At 44.8% G+C, this 23604-nt stretch overlaps 1 protein-coding gene across 1 annotated transcript; it reads right to left on the reverse strand.

Moving 5' to 3' along the window:
* Positions 1 to 488: 488 nt before the first annotated feature.
* On the reverse strand, positions 489 to 23125 carry SESN2 (sestrin 2). Its single transcript, XM_006883439.1, has 10 exons — positions 23039 to 23125; positions 11668 to 11733; positions 8999 to 9196; positions 8421 to 8603; positions 8112 to 8324; positions 7625 to 7775; positions 6669 to 6787; positions 6104 to 6294; positions 1271 to 1415; positions 489 to 581 (listed from the first exon to the last, which is right to left on the reverse strand). Exons 1-10 carry the CDS (start codon positions 23123 to 23125, stop codon positions 495 to 497), a joined length of 1440 nt encoding a protein of 479 aa, XP_006883501.1. The 3' UTR covers positions 489 to 494.
* Between the last annotated feature and the right edge of the window lie 479 nt (positions 23126 to 23604).

Below are 23604 nucleotides of genomic sequence, written 5' to 3' on the forward strand. Positions count from 1 at the left end.
TCAGGCATACAACACAGACCAGCTGGGACCCTGACTTTCACATTGATGGGCAAATGGCAGAAGGAAGTAATGAAATCGTGAGTGGGGAGGGCAGAGCTGCCTGGAGTGTCAATCCCAGGAGAAGTCCACCCCCCTCTTCTGGGGCTGGCCAGGGACTTCCGAGTCCAGGGAGGCCACAGCACTTGTGCCCAGGATCCAGCCTGCTGGTGGACATATATATAGTGGCCTCATTATCCTCCCTGTCCCTCTTCCTCCTGTGGTCAGCAGCAGGAAAAGAGAGTGCAGCCCCCTAGGGGTCTCCTAGTCTTCTTCCAGGGCCCAGGGCAGTGCCAGGTTCCCAGAGTCAGTGCAATGATCCTGTCCATGCCAGTGAGAAAAAGGAGGATGTGACTTGGGGCTACAGGTCACACACAAGCCCATCCCAGAGCAGAGTAGATGGGCACAGGATAGAAAGGGTCTGAGTCTGTCTCCAGTCACCGCAGTCCTTACAGGAGTCAGGTCATGTAGCGAGTGATGGCACGGAGGGCATACAGCAGGGCAGCTTGCATCCGGGCCTCCAGGAGCAGCAGGTTCACGTGGACCTAGGGGACAGATAATGGTTTGTTGGCAACCATGTTAACTCTGTCCTTCCCTATTCCTTCCAACTTACCACTGTCCCTGACCTTGTCCCCTCCTGTCCCTTATACAGATGTCTTGCCCTTTCTTAAAGTTCTGAAAAATTTGGTACAATGATTGCTAAAGAATTTTAAGCATATTAATCCTTTTCATGACTAGTCTTTTTATCTTCCCAAGATAATAACAAAAGCTACTACTACTACTACTACTACTAACTGAATGCCTAGTAGGGTTTACGAGTTTCAATACATTTCCTTATTTCATTCTACCAGTGACTTTGAAGTACAGCCAGTATCTATTCCCACTGGAAAGATAAGCTCAGAGAGGCAAAATGACTTGCCCAAGATAACACAGCAATTGAATGGCAGTGCTCTCATTTAACCCAGGTCCATCAGGCTGCCTTTGAGGACTCTGAAAAGCAGACACACATATTCCTATTTGAGTAAACTGGGTCTGAAGTCACACAGTGAAATCAAACTTGAACACAGGACAATAGGCTCAGGCATTCTGCTTGGCAGAACAGACCCAGTCTGTCTGGAGTTCTTGGGTTCTGATGCCCAATCCCTCCACTGGCTAGGCTTGTCTGCTCCAGTCTGTTCCTCCAGCCTCAACCCCTCCCTGGGAAGAGTGCCTACCCTTCCATGACAGGCTATACCTTCTCTGAGTGGCGGAAATGCCTCCAGAACTGGTTATACATCCTTCGGGTGGTCTTCTCTGGGTAGCAGGCTACAGTCTTGATATAGACCTTGAGGTTCCGCTCCAGAAGCTGGTTCACCTCCCTGTAGTCATAGTCATCATATCTGGATGGAGAAACACCAACAATGTCATTCATCCTCAACTCCCAGAGGTCACTACACCCAGCCCAACTCTCACACCATAAAGAGGGGGAACAGAGAGTAGTAAGAATAGGCAGAAGATAAGGAACAAGTCAGTTCTTCTTAGAAAAAGCTGATGTCATTCAGCCCTGGCCACCAAACTTCGGGAGATGCACAGTGAAGGGGCACCTGCCATGTGCCACATACTTGGTGGGATCTTCAAAACTACTGTCTAACAACAGATTTCATCAATCCCAATAAATGGATGGAAGAACTGAGATTAAGAGAAATGAAGTCACTTGCCCAGGTTATGGAGCTGGAAATGTGATTCAAAGCTAGCTCTCTTTCCACAGCCTCGTTCATTACTTTACAATAAAGGCTATGGGAAATGGGGCAAGAAGTCGGTGAAAATATTCACAATAGAGAAGGCAGAAAGGGGTCAAAAGGAGCTGTGTTCATTTTACAGAAGAATAAACTAAAACCTGGCAAAAACCATGAATTTCTTCCAAGTCAAAGCTCATGGTAAGTCTAGAGGAAACTGTCCAGTTCCCTGTTCAGGGAGCCAGAGCAGCCAATAGCATTACAGGTTTGCATGGATGGGAAAGGCTGGTTGGTAAATGGTAGACTTGTTCAAAACGTATGGTAGCATATGAATGATTGAATGAAAACCAAGAAAAAATAATAATGAAAAGAAAATATATATGGGAGCAAGGAGTACAGCCTGGACGAGAGCTGGGCCTTGGCCACCTCCCAAGCTACCTGTCCTTGGCTTTTATAGGCTCCAAACCTGCCAATGACCAGCAAGAAAAAGGCCAATACTCAGCCCATCCTGTGAAAAAGGATTTTATAACTAGTGATACATGGAAGTATATGCATATCATTAAAACTGTAAACACTTAAAATACAGTGTTAAATGAGAAAAGTAAATATTTTAAAAAAAAAGAAAAAAACCTCTCGTGTTTACTGGGATATTTTTCTATTGGACCATTTGAACACAAATAAATAAGTAAATATTTTCTCAGTTTTCTAAAATTAGGTTGTTTGGTTAACTTTAGATCTAACATGGTTTTATATGAAAGCAATTGCACAGAAAAGAAAAAAGGTCATAAAGAAAAATATCTCAGGGTGCAGCTGTTGGGACAGCATGGGAAATTGCTTTTCTCCTTAGTCTAGGAATTTTTTCATGTTCTAGAATATGAAATTGGATTTTCTTTTAGAAAATCTATTTTTTTTAAAGTTAAAACAAATAATTGCTTTGTGACAATCCTAACAAGCAACTTCTCATCTAGAAAAGCTTCATGTGGAAGGCCAGTCAGTGCCCATGGTGTTTGAAATAATGAAAAACTGCAACCAACTTAAATATTCAATAGGAGAATGAATAATTATGATACATACATAACAGAATACCATGTAGCTATACAAATATAAATGATCTATAAATACTGAAAGGAAGGTGGTTTGCAATTGATGAGCATATGGAAAAAGCAAGTTATAGAATATCTTAAGGATGATCCCATCAACTTAAAAACATAAAATTTTGTGTAAGGAAATGCTTAAACAAAACTATGAAACTGAAATTCATCACACTATACTATAGAGAAATCACACTAAGTAACATCTTGGACATGAACCTATGTCTTTTCCTTTGCTACATATACTTCTCCTAGTTAAAAACAAAGATTCTGCTTGTAACCAGCTTTCTTTTCTCTCAATACTTTCTGAACATTTCCCCAAGTCAATATAAAGAAACTACTTCTGCGTTTTTAACAGCTGTGTAATATTTCACTAAATGGACATAAAGTATATACCAAAGGCTTCTATTTACAAGCATTTATGTGTTTCTAATTTAATATGAGAGAAGGTCTGCTACTTGGAGTGGAAATAAAACATCAAATTTAACTGTAGTTATTTCTGAGCGGTGAGATTAAAGGTTTTATTTTATAATGTTCAAAAATGAACAATTATTGTACTTTTTACACTCAGCACCAAAAGAAAATTGTAAGCCTAGAAAAGATTAAAGTTGTTAAGGATTTAATTTTACTTGGATTTATAATCAGTGAACTGGGAAACAGCAATCAAGAAATCACGGAACAAATCTGCTGCAAAATCCTTAAAATGTTAAATAGTAAAGAGATGTCACTTTGAGGAACAACATCTCAATAGGAATAAATTGAAAATGCAATGGTATTTAGAATTGTCCCATATGCATGTGAGAAGTGGACAATGAATAAGAGAGAGATTGATAAATAACTGATGCCTCTGAATTATGGTGTTGGTGATGACTAGTAAATATACCATGAACTTTCAGAAGAATGAACAATATGTCTTAGAAGAACTAAAGCCAGAATCATCCATAGAAGCTAGGCTGGCAGGTTTTATATACTTTGGTCATATTTTAATTAATCCCTGAACAAAAGACAGCATGCTTGATAGAGCATCAATGAAAAAGAAGGAAATCTTCAATGACATGAAGTAATACCGTTCCTGCAACAGTGAACTCATATATAGTTAGGAATTATAGAGGACTGAGCATTATTTTGTTCTGTTGTTTGTAGGTTTCACTCTGTGTTGGAACCTACTTAATGGCACCTAACAACCATCATTTTAATCTAGAAATTGTTAAACTGGTATAGCAAAAAAGGACAATTCTCAACTTATTAGATTTATTATTTATCTTTAAATATTCTTTTAAATTAAAGTTTAATTTGAAAAAAGTTTTAAAAAAAAGTAGTAAAGGTAGAAAGAATGGAAAAAACCCAAAACAACTATGAAATATCATCTCATCCAAACAACAATAGCAAAGTTCAACAGGACAGCAAACAACAAATGCTGGTGACATTGTGGAGAGACTGGAACTCTTTATTAACTGCTGGTGGGAGTGTAAAATGATACAACTACTATAGAAGGAGGTCCGGCACTTTCTAAAAAAGTTGGAAATAGAAATACCATTTGATCCAACAATTCTACTACTGGAAATATACCCTAAAGAAATCAGAGCCACAATATACTCTAAAAGAAATCAGAGCCACAACTCAATAGATGTATACACACCCATATTTATTGCTGCATTATCACAATAACAAAGAGAAGTAAGCAACCCAGATGTCCAACAACAAATGAATGGATAGAAAAACTATGGTACATTCACACAAAGGAATATTATGTAGCATTGAAAAACAATGAACACAACATGCGGTAGCCTGGAGGACATAAGGATGAGTGAAATATCTCAGTCACAAAAGGACAAATACTGTGTAACACTGCCGTGATAAAACAGGACAGGTGGGCGATACCTAGAGTTTTAAAAGGCCTGCCCTTATTAGCACAAGTTCCGTGGCGTGGTGGGAGAGAGTCTGCTGTGGAACAGCGGGAAGAGAGTGCGTCCTGGAGAGCCGAGCGCTCCAGCGACTCCCCTTGCCAGTGCCATGGCAGTCCCAGGTTGCAACAAGGACAATGTCAGAGCAGGCTGTAAAAAATGTGGCTACCCTGGTCATCTGACTTTTGAATGCCACAATTTTCTCTGAGTAGAACCCAAGAAGGACATAGTTTTGGATGTTAGCAGCACTAGCAGTGAAGACAGTGACGAAGAGAATGAAAAACTGAATAAATTACAGGCATTACAAGAAAAGAATAAATGAAGAAGAAGAGAAGAAAGCAAAAAGCAAAGAAAAACTCAAACTGAAAAAAAAAAACAAAACGAAAAAGGTCTTATTCCTCCACTTCCACTGAAGAGGACACTTCAAAACAAAAGAAACAAAAATATCAGAAGAAAGAAAAGAAAAAAGAAAAGAACAAGAAGTCAAAAAAGGGAAAAGCACTCTACCCCTTAATAGTTCTCAAATCTCCAAGAAGTAACTAAGACTTTAGCCTAAACAGTAAACTTATAATTTGTTTTTAAAAATTCTTACCTTGGGATTTACTCCATAATAATTCTTTGCAATAAATCATAGTCCTTTTCACATAGAGATTTAAAAATACATAAAACCGTCATTACTCTAGCAAAATACTTTTTAATGTGCTCTGTTCATAAAGTATTTAATCAGTTTTGTTACCTGAAATTTTATAATCATGCCACAAGTAAGGGTATTGATGCATACAAAACACATCACTTTTGGTATTTGTGTTTTGGCTAGTGTTTTCATGTTGATTGTAAAATTGCTTTACTCTAGGTAACATAGGTTATCTACATAGCCAGTAGTGAGTTTTGCTGAATCAAGTGTCTCCATTCCAGTGAAATTAACATTTTTAATAGCTCTATATATACTATATGATGTAATGTATAAACATAGTGAAACTTTAAAAAAAAAAAAACAAAACAGGACAGGTGGTGGGGGGAGGCGTTGAGAAGAGAATGGGAAGAGGCAATAGATAATGAACACTGCAGTAGAACAGAGGAGGGTAAGAACTGCCTGACTGAAAGGAATATACAATTAGGCATCATGCGTATGATGACAATCAGGAACAAGGGGTGCATGACAGGATAGGTAGAGGAGGAGGGAGGAAAATGAGCAACAATGAATTTTTTAAAAAATAAGAACGGAAAAGAGGAAAAAATAAGAATGGGATAAGGGAAAAAAGAGGAAAACCATGCATTCTTAATTCTTGCACCACATAACACCATGGGGGAAGACTTGCACCCCACAGACACTCTAGGTGAGAGAACTTGTGATCACCTGATGCCAAAGACACAGTGGATGTAGTTCCAAATGGCTCTGCGGAGCATCGAGGTGTCCACACCGCTGTGCATGGCCATGGTGTTGTAGGTGAGACTGAAACCTGCCTGGAACTTCTCATCGAGTAGCTGACCACCCTCGGGGTAGAGGCGCTGAATCAGCGAGTAGCCATGGTCTTCCCAGGTGTAATCCTGACATACACAAGAAGAGGTCAGTGAGCAGAGACTTTGGGGTCCAAGGCTGGCCAGCGAAGGCCCATCCTTTGGATCTCTGGGGTACATCTTTGCTCTCTATAATGTGCCCGCCCCACAAATAAAGCATGCTGCTTGCTCTGAGCCTAAGAAAAAGTCAAGGGGAAGCATCTTGGTGATAATTTTCTCCTGGAGATCAGCAGAATTCCTTGAACTTGAAGCATAGATGGGTTCCTTTGGGATTAAGAGTGTCCCCCATTTCTGTCATATAATTCTGAGTTAAGATTACAGGTGAGGAGAGGGGATCCCATCTCATAACCACTGAAACTGTCCATCCCCTAATTGTTTGTAAATGGAGCAGGGTAGAGGCCTACCTGGGCGCGGAATGTAGGGGGTGCCTGAGTCCCTCGCCGGGTAAAGTCCTCATATCCAAAAGTGGGGTCTTCCACAAAACACAGCATGTCTGGGCGTGGAGAGGGCTCCAGGATGTCAGCTGAAAACATGTCACGAGGAGGCTCTCATGAGGCTGATGTATGGAGCACACACATAGCCTTTCTACTGCTAATAAACCATCAGAAGGTGGCAGGTGAGGTACAGAGGGCCAGAAAAAGTCCCTTAAGATAGCAAGGAGTCAGGCCTAGGCAAGGCAGAGAGACAAACCCACTGCTCTTATAACCAAACCAAACTTAATCCCATTGAGTTGATTCTGACCCACAATGACCCTCTCTTAGTCTTCCAAGTCCCATGGTGGACAGAGTTGGCTAGAGATTCCTGATTAAAACAAGCTTGGAACCAGGAGTAGCATTCACTTCTGAAATGGCTTGCCTCCAGAAACTCTATGAACAGTTCTTAGGCCTTTAGTTCATAGGGTCACTATGAGTTGTCTACGACTCGACGGCACTTAACAACAACAACAATAATCTTTACAGGAAGGGCTACCATCTTTCTCCCATAGAGAAGCTGGTGGATGGTTAAGCAGTCCAATATTTTATGCACTACACTATCAGGGCTCCAGTAACAATAATAGAAGCAGTTGTTTGTGGAGCTGCTGATCTTTGGCCAGGTTCTGTGCTGAGTTTTACCTCTGAGGTCCCATTTTTATCCTCCACACCAATCCTTCATATGTGAGGGGCTGAGACAGCAAGTGACTTGTCAGTGGACGCACAGGAAAAAGGAGAAGAGGCCCGAACTCAAATCCAACTGTGACTCCAAAGCCTGAGCTCAAAAACCTAATGTGAGGGCAGTCAAGACCCACTTGCTTTCCAGAACAGAGGTGGCACCAAATGCAGAGGAGGTAGCCCCTGAATCCTGGATGCCTGTGATTCCATACCCGAGGGAGTCACCAGCAGGCTCTCTGACTTCTCCAGCTCAAAGCGGCTCTCCATCTCCTCCTGGGACGCCCCCTCGTCCCGCAGCAGGCTCTCCTGAAGCTGTCTCATGCGTTCCATCAGAGCCTCCACATCTCGGGCAGCATCAAAGCCCTGGCAGAGAGGACCTGGAGGTGACCATCTAGTCCTCTGCCCTTGGTCCCAGGAAACTCTACATCCTCTTCCCACATGCAAACTTCCAGGCACAGGTGCTGGGCAGCTCATGATCTGACTGAAAGGCCAGTCAAATGGTTATTTTCTCTAATCCTCACAGAGACTCAACCTTCACCATCCACTTTATATCCTTTTCATAGATGAGGAAACTAAACTTCAAAGTCAGGTAACTTTCCAAAGGCCTCTTAGTGTGAGGAGATAAGGAAGCAGGATCCTTGCTTCTATCAAAGGATCAAAGGCTGGGTCCTACCAAGGTCCAGTCAAGCAGTGACTTACCCCAGAGTTGTTCAGTGGGTCCCCACTTGGAGGGCTGCTCTGCTCACTGGGAGGTGAAGGTGCCTGGGGGGCAGGGCTGCCTTCTGGGTCCACTTCAGGAAGGATGCCACAGCCAAACACGAAGGAGGCCAGCGAATGGCAATGGGTGAGCAGGACCAGGGCCTGGATAAGCTCAGCCAAGGACCAGCTGTGCTCCCCCGTCTTCAGGAGAGCCTGGAGGGAAAGGAAGACCAGGTCTCCTCAGTCCCTATGCTTGTGCTGTCCTGAGCTTGGCCTGTCTCGGGGACCTGAGTCTGCCACCATCTTTACCTGGATGTGCTCCTTGGTGATAAGCCATGGTCGATGTGCCAGTAACTTGTTGATCTCGCTGAGCTTGCGCAGCTTCTCAGGGACACGGTGGAGACCCAGCAGCCACTCGGGGTTACCCCCAGTCTGCAGAAACTCAGCCATATGAGAGCCCACCAGGTAGGAGCACTGATGACGAGCTGCTGCCTGTGGAATGAAATGTGGAGCCTGGGTCACCCTCTCTGCTCTGCTCTGTTCAGGGTAGACACCCACATAGGGGACCTCACAGGTCTCACTGTAGTTTGGGAATGGGGACTCTAGGTAATTCTAACCTTCACTGCTACCAGTTTGCTGTGTGACGCTGGGCATCTGACCCCTTTGTATCTCAGTTTCCCAATCTGTAAAATAGGCACTAAAAATGGCTCTCTTCAAAATCTACAATTCCGTGATGGTCAGAGGCTGCCAGGCTTTCCTCTGCTCTATGCTTTCTCTCTCTCTCTCTCTCATCTGTGGAACCCAGTCAACAAGTGCCCAGCAGAGAGATCTCAGGACAGAAAGCCCCATGTGACCCACTCCCACAACTTGAGGCCAGACCAGCTCACCATAATGGCAATGTAGTGGCGCCAGGAACTGGCCAGAGGTCCATCCGTGTGCAGCAGGAGGTAGTGCAAGCGCCAGAAGCTGCTAAAGTAGTCAGGGTGCAAGCCCATCACCACTGCCAGGTTATCCATCCGCCCTGAAGACACCAGCGCCTCCAGGCCCAGGTGCTGCTCCAGGCTCTCAGGCCCCTCCCGAAGAATCTGCCAAGAAGGGGGAAACATGGGTTACTTTCCTGGCCTCCCCAGAAGAGACGCGTATGTGTTGATGGCTGTCGGCTTACAACAGAAGAAACTGAAAATCACTTTCACATCCCAATAAATGGGGAGATTGGGGGAGGAAAAGATATGTTATTTCATTGCACAATTAAACAAGTATGTATTAGGCAGTTTATCTAGTAATAGCTAATATTTATATAATGGCCACTATATGCTGTGAATCGTTCAAGAACTTTATATGTATTAACTCATTTAATCCTCATAATACTCATGAAATTATTTCTCCCTAGTTTTTTTCCTCACTAATTTCAGATAGGAAAACAGACACAGAGATTAAAGTACAATTTCTCCTACCTTCAAGCAGCTTTTGTTCTCACATTGCTGATTCATACAACCACAGGGGAAGTGGGGCTGTGCAAGAGTCCCCATTTCCTGAGGATGTTTCCCACGTCAGGTGCTGAGGAGCTTGGAGCTCGCTAAGAGATTTCCTGCACTATTTCAATGAACCTTCCCAACCACCCAGTGAGGTGAATACCATTCTCTTCCCGCTGACTGATGAGGCCCACTGACATTTAGTTCCTCACTGGAGATCACAGGTCTGGCAATTTTAACACTAAAATTTCTTTCTTTTTATTTTAAAAGGAGAATGACTATTTACACATGAAAAACAAAGCACAAGAATAATTCTGGAGCCTAAAATTCTGGGTTAAAGACTGAAGAAGGCAGTGGGTGTTCTTCATCTTAAATTTACAAGGGGGAAGAAGACTTGGGCATTTAAACGTTTGTTAACAGCTCATTAACCACTTGGCCTACACATTTAGGAGAGCAAAAGGACACAGAAATAAAACATTCATCTGTGTAGATTAAAAGCCAGAGGGAAAGGAAGAAAGGGTGTCTTTTGTGCATGCATTTTGAAGGTCCTCACAGGCCTGGCCCACGCACTCATGCATACACTAGGCTCTGAACTCTATAATGGCAGTGATTTGATTTTTGGCTGTTTTGTTAGCTGCTGTGTCCTCAGCACCCAGAACAGCGCCTAGCCCAGATGAGTCATACTACCAGTAAGTGAACTGAAAAGTCTCAATTGCATCAAGTGAAAATAAGCGAACAAAAACTCAAGTTGCAGACTATGACTTAGGTATTCATCTGAAAAAATATACAGCACATAGTTGGGATTATCTCTGTGAGGATTACAGGAGACCAGAGTTTTCCTGAAATTCTGGCATTTACTTTGCAATGAACATAGGTTGTTTTATGTGCAGTCAAGTTGCCTGCGACTCATGGCAACCCTATGTACAGCAGCCCTAAACCCTGCTCTATCCTGTGCCAATCTCACTATGTCAACATACCCACCCTGACCAACCTAGTCACTGAATCAATACACCTCATTGAGGGTCTTCCTCTCCTGCGCTGTCTCTCCACCTTCCCAAGCATGACATCCCTCTCCAAGGACTGGTCCCTCCTTACAACATGTCCAAAGCAGAATCCTTGCCTGACATCATATTACTTTTAAACTAGGTGGTAAAATGTTTTCATCTATATATTAGTTTGCTTGGGTCCACAATCAACATTCTTGGTACCAGCAGCCAGAAAATCAAGACACACTACATTGGGAAAGGGACCTTTCCAGAGTACTGACAGAGACCTCTCCAGAGTACTGAAGAGCAATGTCAGTCTGGAGACTAAGGTGCGCCTGATCCAGGCCATGGTCTTTGCAATAACTTGTTATGCATCAGAAAGCTGGATAACGACTAGGGATGACAGAAGGAAAATTGATGCCTTTGAGCTGTGGTGCTGGAAAAGAGTACTAAATATACCATGGACTGCCAGGAGAAGAAACAGATTTGTCCTGGAGAGGTTGAAAGCAGACTGCTCCTTGGAGGCAAGGATTCTGAAGCTTCCTCTGATAGATTTTGGACATGTTGCAAGGAGGAACCATGTTGCTTTGGAGGGTAAAGGGACAGCACAAGAGAATAAGACCCTGGAAGAGATGCATTTATTCAGTGACTGGGGTAGCAGGGGGTGGAGGGGTCTGTCAGAGGTGATAAGTTTGGCTCAGGATAGAGCAGAGTTCAGAGCTGTTGTACACAGGGATGCTAATGAGTTGCAAGCGACTTGGCAGCACATGATAATAAAACAACACTACTGTCAAGGATGAGAAGATAAACACTTATATTTTCTTAAGGAAAAAAAATGATCTTGACCCAGGAATCACAAGTTTAATCATTGCCTGGCTGTGTTTTTACTACTCTACCTTTTCCTGACTGATTCTTCCCAATAAAATGGGCTGAAAGTGCCTAGTCTGCAGAGTTGTTTCGTGGACTAAATGAATCAGGAATATGAAGACATAATTTCAAAACTGCTAGTTTAAGAATCAAGAAAAGACTCTCGTCCACCCAATGGCCCATCATTTCCTCCCAGAGACCACAGACTGTAGTCATTCCTTACAAACTTACCTCCTTCACAGGGATGAAGGCACTGGGCCCTCGAGGTCCTACCTGAGACCGTCTTTCCCTCTGCTCCTGAGAGAAAATACATCCTGGTTAGACGATGTGAAAGAGAAATTATCACTTTAACTTCCTTCTCCTCACACAAGAGACCACACTGAGCTTTAAACCATCCTTCAGGTACACTTGGCATACAGGAGCCAGCTGGGAAATATGCACCTTGTTTGGCAGGTGGAGAAAGGGCAAAGGCGAAACAGGGCTGATTAATCCGGAACTGGGCAGTAACCCAGGATTGCTGGAGGGGTCTGAGAAGTCACTGTGTTGTATATTTCCAGGGGGGCAGCTTTTGGACAGCTCTAGAGAACTGACATAAGGTATGGTTTAAAACTCCTGACCAGGAAAATGCCCTCCTGCCATCTGAACCCAGATCCTAGTAACCAAGCACTCTAGGGAACGAGTGATGTAGCTTTTAACTCAGCTCAACTCATTGCCTTCAAGTCAGAACCAACTCATAGCTGATCCTCCAGTGGGTTTTCAGAGGTTATAAATCTTATGAGAGGAAATGCTCTTCTCCCACGGAGCAGTTGGTGGATTTGAACGCACTGCCTTTGAGTTTGCAGCACAGTATCTCACTCACTAGGCCACCAGCACTCTCTCAATACAACTTTAACCACTCTTCCATTGTCCTTTCTTCACTCTTCTCAACACTGCCACCTCACAGACCACCACCATCCTTGGCCTGAACACGATCCCCAGCCTCCTGCCTCCACAGCCTGCCCTCTCCTATCTATCTATCCTATCAGCAGGGTAAACTTTCTGAAGTACAAATCTTATCAACTGGCTTTGAACGCTGTCTAATTCAGCTGTCCAAGCCCACTGCCCCCTCACTGGTCAGTGATTTTGCAGAGTTGATAATAGATCAGTGTGGGGACATTTTAACTACTATATCTCAAAAGGCCTTTCTTCTGTGATCCCACAATCTCCAGCATTAAAATTTCTTACTATCAGACCAGGTCAATTCTTTCAGACTATCAGTGGAGAAGGCAGAAATCAGAATGGATTGGTAGGAGTTGAAGCAGGGTATGCAAAGCTGATGTGAGCAGCTATTCTGATGTGTGCAAGAGTTGACAAATGCATGCATATGAGTCATGTACTCACTGAATCTCTTTCTACTCATAGAATGGGATCCAAGGAAGAGTTCCCCACCCTCCTGCTGCCTCTCAGGTCACTTGTTTTGTTAATTCCCACAGGGAGGCAAGCACTAGCCCTTAAAGCCATTTATCCAAACCACAGCGACGTCCCTCACTGGACAAGAAATTCCCCTCTTCCACATTTGCCAGTACCCATTAAAGTCCTGACTTGGGAGAGTAACCGAGACTCTCAGCCTCAACTGTAGACAAAGAACGTGGCTGGGCTGACTGCTCAGGCCCCTTTCAGTCCACACACTTCTGAGATCAGTCAGGACAAGCTGGTCCAAGTCCAGCTCAGTAACTGCCACAATCACCAAGCACTCCCTTTTCAACTTCCCTCCTCCCTCACCAAAGGGAAAAAGCCCAGCAGCACAGTCTGGGAGATAAGGATTGCTGACTCTACTGGGCCTCCCCCTCAGGGGAACTGAGGACAGACAGAAACCAGTGGGGAGGGGCAGGATTGTGGGGGGCAGGTGGCTACCAGAGGTGCTGGGAGGAGCAGGGATCCCTTGCTGGAGCTGCCAAGAGGAGAAGCTGTTATCTGTGAGTCTGTAAGTAAAGAGTCTGGATCCACTGCCTTGATAACAGTAACAGCTATTCATATGAATATTATGATCAAGGTAGTGTGCAGTTAAAAGAGGTTCTGGCACAAACTTCTGGGTTCAAATTACAACTCTACCACCTGCTATCTGTGCGAACCTCAATTTCTCCACCAAATAATGGGATCATAGTACCTATTCTCACAGATGTTTTAATATGTTATTATGGCTTTTAATATACCATGGAGTTGCAAAAGAAAAAAAAAATCTGTCTTGTGGCCAGAGTGCTCCTTAGAAGCAAGGATGGAGAAACTTCATCTCACTCACTTTGGGCATATTTTCAAAGATTGACTAGTCTTTGGGGAGAGATATGTTTAGAAAAGGAGAGGAAAGCCAGGAAGACCCTCAGTGAGATGAACTGGGCTTGAGCATCACAGAGGAGGCTGGTGAAGGATAGGGCATGACTTGTTGTTCATAAGCTCACTAGGGGTCATAGCTGACTAGACACTAGACGGCACCTAACAACATCACTCTCGTGAAATAATCATGAGATTTAGCAAGATAATACTTAACTCAGTACCTGTACCACTCAAAATAGCCATGCCTGTCACACACTGCCATACAGTTGGAACCAAGTTGACTCTCACTGCTTTCTGAGGCTGTAAATGTCATGGAAGGGGTTACCCATTTTTTCTCATAGAGTGGCGGGGGTGTGGCCTCTGAGTTAGCAGTACAACTCCCTGTGGATTACACCATCAGGGCTCCCTGTCCGAGACAATGAAATTGGCTCAAGATAGGGCAGAGTTCAGAGCCATTGTACACAGGGTCCATTAGACAGCACATAATACCACCACCACCATTAACCTCATTGTTTAATGTCAAACAAAAGCTTTTCAGCCCAGACTGCACATAGCAGTCTCCCCAGTTCTCCATGAGCAATACACTCCGAAACCCTCGATGGATGCTTATCCACGATGGATAGACAGTACTGAGCACCACATTCTCTGTTTCTTCTTAAACATACAGACCCTGGAGTACCCAGGTGAGCCAGTGGTATTAACCCCTCAGATGCCATTGGTGTGGAACTCATCCAATGTAATTTCCGGGTTCATTCCCAGGAGAAGAGGAGGGAATGATCTGGTAGGGAGAAGGGTTAGATAGCAAGGCAGCCAATGATTTCATCATGCTGCTAGGACTAACTCTAATTCATGCATGACAGTTAGAACTGATACTGGACCCTCCAGAAGGTTTTCAGAAGCTTTAAATTGCTTGGGAGATTTACCATAGTTTTCTTGAGGAGCGTATGGTGGATTTAATCCGTCTACATTTTTGGGTTGGCAGCACAGCCCTTCTTCACCCTCTAGACCACCAGAGTTCCCTGTGCTACTCAGCAGAGAGCACAATTTACATTCTGATTGTGGTTAACTGCAGATGAAAGTTAACTGAGAGCATAGAAAGTAAACTCGCAGATGTTAGTTTTTACTAATGTATTAGAAGGGAGCCCTGGTGGCATACAAACAGAAAGGTGAGAGGGTCAACTCCCTCAGCTGCTTCTTGGCAAAGATGAGCAGGTACTATTTTACAGGTTACCTCCTGTAAAGACCTGCAGCCTCTAAAATAATGTTTTGTTTGTTTCACTGCTTTAGAATCTTGGAGAGCTTTAAAAGAAAAACAACAATCATCATCCAATTTAACTGGTTTAGGGTGGAGCCCAGCATACTATCCAGTCACGGTGGAGGACCATGGTTTTGTGCTGTTTACTAGTCTCTTTTCCAAGTCAAAAGCATTGTGTTAAGTGCTTACCCCAGTGGAACCAGAATGAATCTGTTTATCCAACAAACATTTTTTATGACTATTTTGCCAAGTAGCCTACATAAAGCAACAAAAAAAAAGACAAAGTCACAGACCACATAGAACTTCAATATCATAGAGTAAGAGAAACAACTGATGAACTGGATTTCTTTTTTTTTTTTTTTTTGAACTGGATTTCAGAACATAAATTCTATAATTCACCCAAGGAGGTGATCTTCGAGCTGATTATCAAGATGTTGAGAAAAGAGCAGAGTTTGTAAAGGATGAGGGGGTTAGCACTCCAGACAGAAGGAACAGAAGGTGCAAGCCCCTGCAGGCACAGCTGAGGAGACTGGAAGCCACAGCTTCCAGGACTCTGGATCACGCTTGGACTGTGACAATCAGGAACTTCAGGGGAAGCCAGTCGGGCAGGGTCTCACTGTGCAAAGATGACATTGCCAAACCAAATTTTCTTCATTCCTGGAGCTGCTGTTAATGGCTGTTGAGCTCATTCTGATTCACAGAGATCTAGTATGTACAGAGGAAAATGGAATATTCAAGGCTGATCTTTTTCAGGAGGAGGTCTATTGCTGTCTTCTGGTGGGTTTGAACTGCCAGCCTTTTGGCTAGTAGTCAAGCATTTAACCTTTTGCACTATTGCTATTCCTGCAGTAGTGGTTGTTCACCTCAACTCTGCCATTAAGTCAGAACCGACTCATAGCTGATCCTCCAATGGATTTTCAGAGGATGTAAATCACACAAAAGGAGAATGTCCCTTGAAGAAGCTGGTGGGTTTGAACCACTTGCCTTTGGGCTGGCAGTACAACTCTTTACCACACTAGCCCACCAGAGCACAGTTGTTGTTAGGTGTCATCAAATCAGGGCAACCAAACTCATAACAGAATGAATCCTGTCTGATCCTGCCTGATCCTTAATTTCTGCTGTGCTTAAAAGTCTACTGTGGCTAACCATCTCCTTCAGGGTTTTCCTTGAGTAAGGAGTCAACAGTAGAAGGAGGAGTGGCATCCACTTCCATAATAGCTTGCCTCTGGAAACCCTGTGAACCTGGAGAGAGGATGAAAGACACCTAAGCATCGAGGACTCTCCTTCATAGGGTCGCTATGAGTCACCTTGCGACTCGACAGCACTTAACAACAACAAGGAGTCAACATGCTCTGCCTACATTTTCAAGGACGGAAACTCTCATCGCCAGAGTTGGGACCGGCTCACAATTAACCCTCCACTGAGTTTCCAAGGCTGTAAATACCATGGGGAAGTGCCCACCTTTCTGGTCACTGGTGAGTTCAAACCATCAGATAGACATGGCCTACTGTCAAATCGATGACAACTCATGATGACTCCATAGGTTACAGAGCAGAGCTATATACTCCACAGGGTTTTCATGTGGTAATCTTTTGGAGGTGCTCTGGTGGCATTTTCCATATCCGCTTGGGCATTAACCAAAAGGTCACATGCACTAGGCTCTTCGAATCCACCTGGGAATCTAAGGAAGAAACATGAACAGTCTCCTCCCATGAAGATTTACAGCCTCAAAAGCCCAATGATGGGTCATTAGGAGTTGGAACTACTCCATGGTCCTGCACTGAGTGGAATCTTTCTAAAGTAGGTTCCCAGGCCTTTCTTGCAAGGTGCCTCTCAATGAGTTCAAACTGCCAACCTTTTGATACACAGCTAAGTAAGTGCTTACCCCTCTGTGGCATGCAGGACACAATTACTATTGTCCTCATTTTACAGAAGAGGAACAAGGCTCAGAGAGATCAAACGAAGTTATTCACACCAATTCTGCTGGGAAAGTGATAAAGCTGGGATTAGCATTCTATAAACTTCTCAAGGCTTCAGTAGTCTCCAAGCTTTTGTCTCTAGGGTTTTTCAAGGGTGAGAAGCTCCTTCTCTCTCTCCAAAGCTTCTGGGACCTCTGCCTTCAATCACAGCACCTCCCACACCATGTTGTTTCTCATCATAAGGACACACACTGAATCTTCTTTCCTGTTTTCATTCCAGTATAACACACACAATCCAATAGAACTTTCTGCAGTGGTAGAATACTCTCGATCTGAGCCACCCAGTAAGTGCAGCAGCTTTTAGCCACAGTGGCCGCACATTTGAAATGTCATCAGTGTGGCTGAAAAACAGAATGTTTAATTTCTATAAATCTAAATAGCCACACTGGCTAGGAGCCACCATATTGGATGATGTCAGTTCAGAACATCAGATAAAGGTATGATCTCCACATCTACTTTACAGAAGAAAATGAGGACCGGAAGGGGCAGGTGCCATACCCAAGGTAATACAGGTAGCCTGGGCACAGGGACAACTGATGGTGGCTGCCCTATTCCAACCGAGGGGGCTGGCCATTGAGAGCAGCCATGAACAAGAAGGGCAGTCAATGAACCGGGAGACTTTCATACAAGTTGTAAAAAGAGGTGTGTGCACTTCACCAAAGAAGACATTCAGATGGCAAACAAGCACATGAAGAAATGTTCAAAATTCCTAGCTCTAAGAGAGATGCAAATCAAAACTATGAAATATCATCTCACCCCAGTCAGAATAGCAAAATTTAACAGAACAGCAAGCAACAAATGCTGGTGAGGTTGTGAAGAAACTGGAACCCTTATTCACTGTTGGTGGGAGTGTAAAATGGTGCAACCACTGTGGAAGGCGGTATGGCACTTTCTCAAAAAGTTGCAAATAGAAATATCATTTGACCCAGCAATTCCACTACTGGGAATATATCCCAAAGAGACCATAACTGACATCCAAGCAGATATATGCACACCATGTTTATTGCGGCTTTGTTCACAATAGCAAGGAGTTGGAAACAACCCAGGTGCCATCAACAAACGAATGGGTAGAGAAGCTGTGGTATATTCACACAATGGAATACTACGCTGCATTGAAAAACAAGGAACTCATTCAATATTATTCAAAATGGGTGAGCCTGGAGGACATTATGCTGAGTGAAATATCTCAGTCGCGAAAGGACAAATATTGCATGGTGCCACTGCTGTAAAATGGGACTGAGATCAGGGTTGGAGTAAGACTGAGAAAAACTGGACAAATTGTGTATACTGCACTGAAACAGAGAAGGGAGAGAATAATTTAAAAGCGATGTATGATAGGGTATTATGGTTATCACAAGAGTCCCCAATTAAGGTTGCATAGTGGAAAGTACTTGGGGCAGTGGGAGGGGTGCGGGGGGGATTGTGTACCAGGGAGGGAGTGTTTCCTTTACTTTTCAAAGAGAGGAGCGAACTGGGGCGGGGCTGGGAGGGCTGGGCGGGAAAGAAGTGCAGCAATGAATGAATGGAAATCCAAAATCTCTGTAAATGTTCATTAAGATTATTAAAATAAAATTTTTAAAAATACTATTTTTTTAAAAAAAAGGTGTGTGAGTCCTAACTTTACCCTAAACTTTTGTATTAGCTAAAGTAAGGAGTTGAGCTGCCAACTCAAAGGTACACAGTCAAATCCTCCAGTTGCTGCCTGGAAGAAAGATGGGCTGTTTCCTGCCTCTGAAAATCCACTTGAAGGTCAGCCATATGGTATACTACAACAATCACACAATACACAAAAATTCTACTTAATCATCATCAGTTTTTAGGGGATAGGGGCGGGAAGGAAATCTCTGTTTCCTTCACATGAGGTTCCAAAGGTTGACTATCAACTGAGATGTAGCCAAGGAATTCTAGTAGCACTGTGATTAAGCACTTGGCTGTTAACTGAAAGGAGATGGATTAGAATCAATCAGTGGCTCCACAAGAGAAAGATGTGACAGTCTACTTCAGTAAGTTATTTATAGTCTTAGAGACCTTGTAGATATTGTAGATATCTAGTCTGTCCTGTAAGATCATGATGAGTCAGAATAAACTTGACAAGAATGGGTGTGTTTTCTTGTTTTGGTGAGAAGTGGTCAATTTAAAACTTGAACCAAAGACAATCGAGCTTTCCACTCTATCAGGAGGGCCTCTTGGAACAGGAACTAAGCCTAGAGATTTTAACCCAGCACAGTCTGGCCTCCAGGGGTTCTTCTATCAATCAACTACATAGGCCTCTTGGAATAGCCTCCACCTATAACTTCTAGAAGGACTTAGTTACAGGCACCTGCAAAGACACTCTGCTGGCTAGGGATGGGAAGAGAACCATTAAACTCATGGGCTGTTCTGCTACCTGAACTTGCATGGATTTAGACCTGTAAGGAAGATACAATCCAAGCAACTCCTGATTGCCAATCTTGGACAGAACTGTATGTGTCTGTGAGTACTTATATGTCCACCAAGAGCTAGGGTCGAAGCCAGATGCCTTAAGCTTATACATCTCATCTTACTTCCTCCTCAGAATTACCCTGAGAAATAGTTGCCTCTTCTTTACAGACAGGTGCTGTGGCTCAGAATGATTCTGTCCCACACAAGTCATACACAGATCTGGCTTCAAAGCCTATACAGTTCACAAGGGTCAGCTAAGTCATAACAAGGCAGAAGAGACCTGTAGGGTGGGGTCCCTGTCTCCTCATGATTCTAGTCCCTCATGGGAGAGAGAAAAGAAATGCTAATTACATGATTATTTCATTAATATTGGCAGGAGAAAGGGACTGGAAATGGATAAGCAAAGGGAACTTATCTGATGAAGGAGGAAAGGTTTCCCAAAGGAAATGATGTTTGAGGCAGGGTTTTTTGAAGTGGTTCAGTCATAGATAAAACTGGAACAGACTCAATTTTTTTTTTAGTTTGGAAGATCTGGCCTGCTCACTTGAATGGGAAAAATTATAGGGCCAAGCCCTAGAATGGGAAGCTCAGAAAAATTGTAGTGAATTCTTCATGACCTTGATGAATACTTGAATGGAGTGTAGCTAGCCACCATTTTTTAGCCTGGCACATTGTTTTTGATTCAGGGGGTCAAGAGATTTGGTTGCTATGCAGCATATAAACTGTTCTTGTTTTCTAACAGGAACATTATGTTTCTGGAAGGATTTGATCTTAACTTTTCCTGTCATAGTTAGTACTCCACTTCACCCACATTTTAGATATTCAGGTCCATTCCAGTTTCACTTCCTTGGTCATGACTGAACTGGGCAGAACCAGTTCAAGGCTTTTTTGGTTTGAGGAAGTAATATGAAAGCCCAGTAAGGTTCTATAAACAGACTAATAGCACGATAGAGAAGTCCTCAGAACTTACTGCAGATGCACACATGTTAAGGTGTTGACCCAATGAAAAAGTGTGTGGTGAAATGCTGGGGTGTTGAAGGAGCTGCACATCTGGGTCTTCAACAAGGCCTCAACACAAGGCTCTAAGATCAGCATCACCCTACTGTCTTCTAAAGGAGTTCTGCTTAAGCACATACCTCTTCCTCAAGGTGTGTGGGCTCACCAGACACCACAGCTTTCCTCACTACTTTAGATGTGGGTTTACATCTAAAGGTCAAAGTCTCTCACAACCCGCCCCAAACCTGAGTCACTCCCTTCTCCCAAGACCACTTCCTAGGCACTGCCGCAGAGAGGGATGCATGACTCTTACCTCGGACAGACAGCACAGTAAGCTTGTCAAGACACTGGGGAAAGGGAAATGTATGTATGTCAGAACCACATTCTGACAATAGTTAGCACGCCTGATGCAGGTGCCGTGCTTCGGTCTTTACTTGTATTCTCGGTTAATTCTCCCTCTTGTCACTCATGGATACTGTTGAATACTTATGTTCAGTGGATCAGAGAGGGAGATTCATTGGTCAAGGTCATTTGGCAACTGAATGAGAGGGCTGGAACATGAACCAAGCTCTCTCTGGCTCCAGAGGCTAGGTGCTCTCAGTAATAACATTACTTTTATTTTTCACACTAAAGAAACAGACTCAATGGGCAAAAATGACATAATCATAGCTTTACAACTGCAAAAGGGCAAGCGTTGGGGTATTCTTCCCTAGGGAGCTCTCCCAAACCATGGGTCAAACAGGAAAAAAAACCCAGCCCACTGCCTTCTTGTTGATGCTGACTCACAGCAGCCCCGAAAGACACAGCAGAACCACCAAGGCTGTCATCATTATGGAGGCATGCTGGTGGCACAGTGGTTAAGCACTTGGCTGCTAGCCAAAAAAGTATGCCATCTAATCCCACCAGCCGCTTCTGGAGAGAAAATTATGGCAGTTTGCTTCTTTAGTGATTGCAAACCAAAGGAGCTCAGATGGGTAGTCCACAGCTGCACTACTAACCATGATTGCAAACCAAACCCACTGCCATGGAGCCAATTCTGACTCATAATGACCATGCAGGACAGAGTGGAACTGCTTGATAAGGTTAGTACCTGAGCTCCTCCAGGACTTCTTAAACTATGGCCCAAAATATCCACTGCCATTCTAATTCATGACAGCCCACTGTGGGGTTCAGAGGCTGTAAACCTTGATGGGAGAAGACAGTCCATCTTTCTCCCATGGAGCAGCTGGTGGATTCAAACCCTCATCAGCCTTTTGGTCAGTAGTCCAACTCGAAATGCACTGTGCCACCTGGGTTCCTCCCAACCATGGTAGGGAAACACTAAACAGGGACAAACGCAGGACACACAAACCATCCACCTCTGAAGCTGGGAGCCCCAGAAACCACATTAGTCAGAGAAGGGTAGAGATGTTCCCTGTCGCACAGCTCAGGGCAAGCATGTCTCTAACTTCCAACCCCAGCAATACACCTGCTCCAAGCTGCCCGAAAACAAAAGAAAGCAACAACATTTGCAGAATGTGCGCCAAACACTCTCTCAGGGAAAAAAAAAATCTTAGGGAAACAGGACAAAGAATGAGCTTCCCAAGGTGAGGTTAGAAGAGGAAACCTCTCCCTAAAGCCCTCCTGGGGCACAATTTTCTCATCCTGTCAAAAGGGGCTTATAGCACAGCTCGCATTATCCTGGTTTAGTCCTGAGGATTGAATGAAAAGGCAAGCCTGATATCAAAACAAACAAGCCCCCTGCTGTCAAGCAGGTTTCCACACATAGCATCCTTTAGGACTGCGTAGACCTGTTCTACAGGGATAGCAGGTGATGTTTTAATCTCTGGGCCAATAGGGGTCCAGTGTCTGTCATTACAGATCAGGGAAAGAGGGTACTACTACAGTTAGTCAAATTATGTTAGACTTTATCTCCAGCCTCTGTGCAAAGCCTTTTCAGGCACTTCCCGAAGGAGAGAGATCACCACGAAACAAACTTTTGGAACTACTTAGAAGGAGCACTAGGCTTTGGGAGACTCTGTAGGTGTCCCCCAATCCCTAACCCCTCACCTTCCAGCTTTGAAAGCTGCCACCGCGCTGCAAAGCCCCCAGGAGCGCCCGCGGCTCCGCCCCTCTCGCAGGCGGCCCGCACAGCCCTCCCCCAAATCGGCGGGTGGTGGAGGCGCAGAGGTGCGGGGAGGAGGACCAGGTTGGCCTTCGAGAGCCAATCGCGGGTGTCCGATTGCCAGTGCCAGGGGCTTGGGCGAGGGACGAATCCTAGAAAGAATCCTCAGAAGGCCTGTCCCCCACCAAGAGGGAGGGAATCTGCGGAAGGGGGCGGGGAGGAGGAGTGGTCGGGCAGCTTCGACAGGGATTTGCCTGGGCTTGAGGCTCCCGGCAAGAGACCAAACACTGGGACAACCTCGGGAAGGCTCCCTTCTCATTGGTCAGGGGTCTGAGGGAGCCAGGGAGGGCTGCAAGCCCCGGAGGGAGGGGGCCGGGCCGAGGCTGCCAGTTGATGCAACCCTACTCCTGGGTTACGCGCTTCATTCCCCTTCCTTGCTCGCGGAAGGGAGCGGGACGGGGGGCAGCAGACTTCTGTCCGGACACCCCAAGGGTCGGACCCGGTTCGGGCTTCAAGAGGAGTGGCGTCCTTCCTTACCTCTCCTTCCCCAGCGCCGTCGCCGTCACGAGCGAATGGCAGGTAGCCCTTGAGCTCCGCGCGGCACTCGGAGTCCGCAACGATCATTGTGTGCGGCAAGAGCGAGCCGACGACCTGTGCACTGGACGGACGTTCACAGGAAGCCGGGACTGTGGGCAGCACCGGAGGTTCTGGAACCCTGACGTGCCTCTCGGGGTTCCAGAACCCTCCGAGAGTCCAGTATCCAAGGACGGCTGGCTGCCGATCTGGAATGGTGAATGGTTTCACGTTCCTGCGACTGGCTGCGACGCGATGCTTTTCACGGCCCAGAGCACCTTGGAAGTCCGCTAAGACTGTTCGCGGACCCACCGCTGCTCAGCATCCCCGGCGCGGAACTGCCTGCGCTCGCTCGACTCTGACACCAACAGCGCCGCTCAGCCCGCGGCTGTCCGGAGGGCGGAGAGGAGAAAAAAAGTCCGCACTACAACCAATCAGATGCTTGTTTCTCGGGAAGGCGGGGTCGACACCGCCTTCGGAAGCCGAGTAGTCAGCCAATCGGCACCGGAAAGCTCTCAGGAACTCTGGGA

This window comes from Elephantulus edwardii, unplaced genomic scaffold (assembly GCF_000299155.1).
Source record: "Elephantulus edwardii isolate Elephantulus edwardi_28Jun2011 unplaced genomic scaffold, EleEdw1.0 scaffold00028, whole genome shotgun sequence".
Lineage (NCBI taxonomy): Eukaryota > Metazoa > Chordata > Mammalia > Macroscelidea > Macroscelididae > Elephantulus > Elephantulus edwardii.

What these genes read in the sequence shown, in the direction of transcription:
- SESN2 (XM_006883439.1), bottom strand. Translation starts at nt 23,125, where the DNA reads ATGATCGTTGCGGACTCCGAGTGCCGCGCGGAGCTCAAGGGCTACCTG. An exon ending in CCCCTACATTCCGCGCCCAG is followed by an intron (nt 6,295 to 6,668) that starts GTAGGCCTCTAC and finishes TGTGTATGTCAG; the next exon opens with GATTACACCTGGGAAGACCA. An exon ending in ATTTCCGCCACTCAGAGAAG is followed by an intron (nt 582 to 1,270) that starts GTATAGCCTGTC and finishes TCTGTCCCCTAG; the next exon opens with GTCCACGTGAACCTGCTGCT.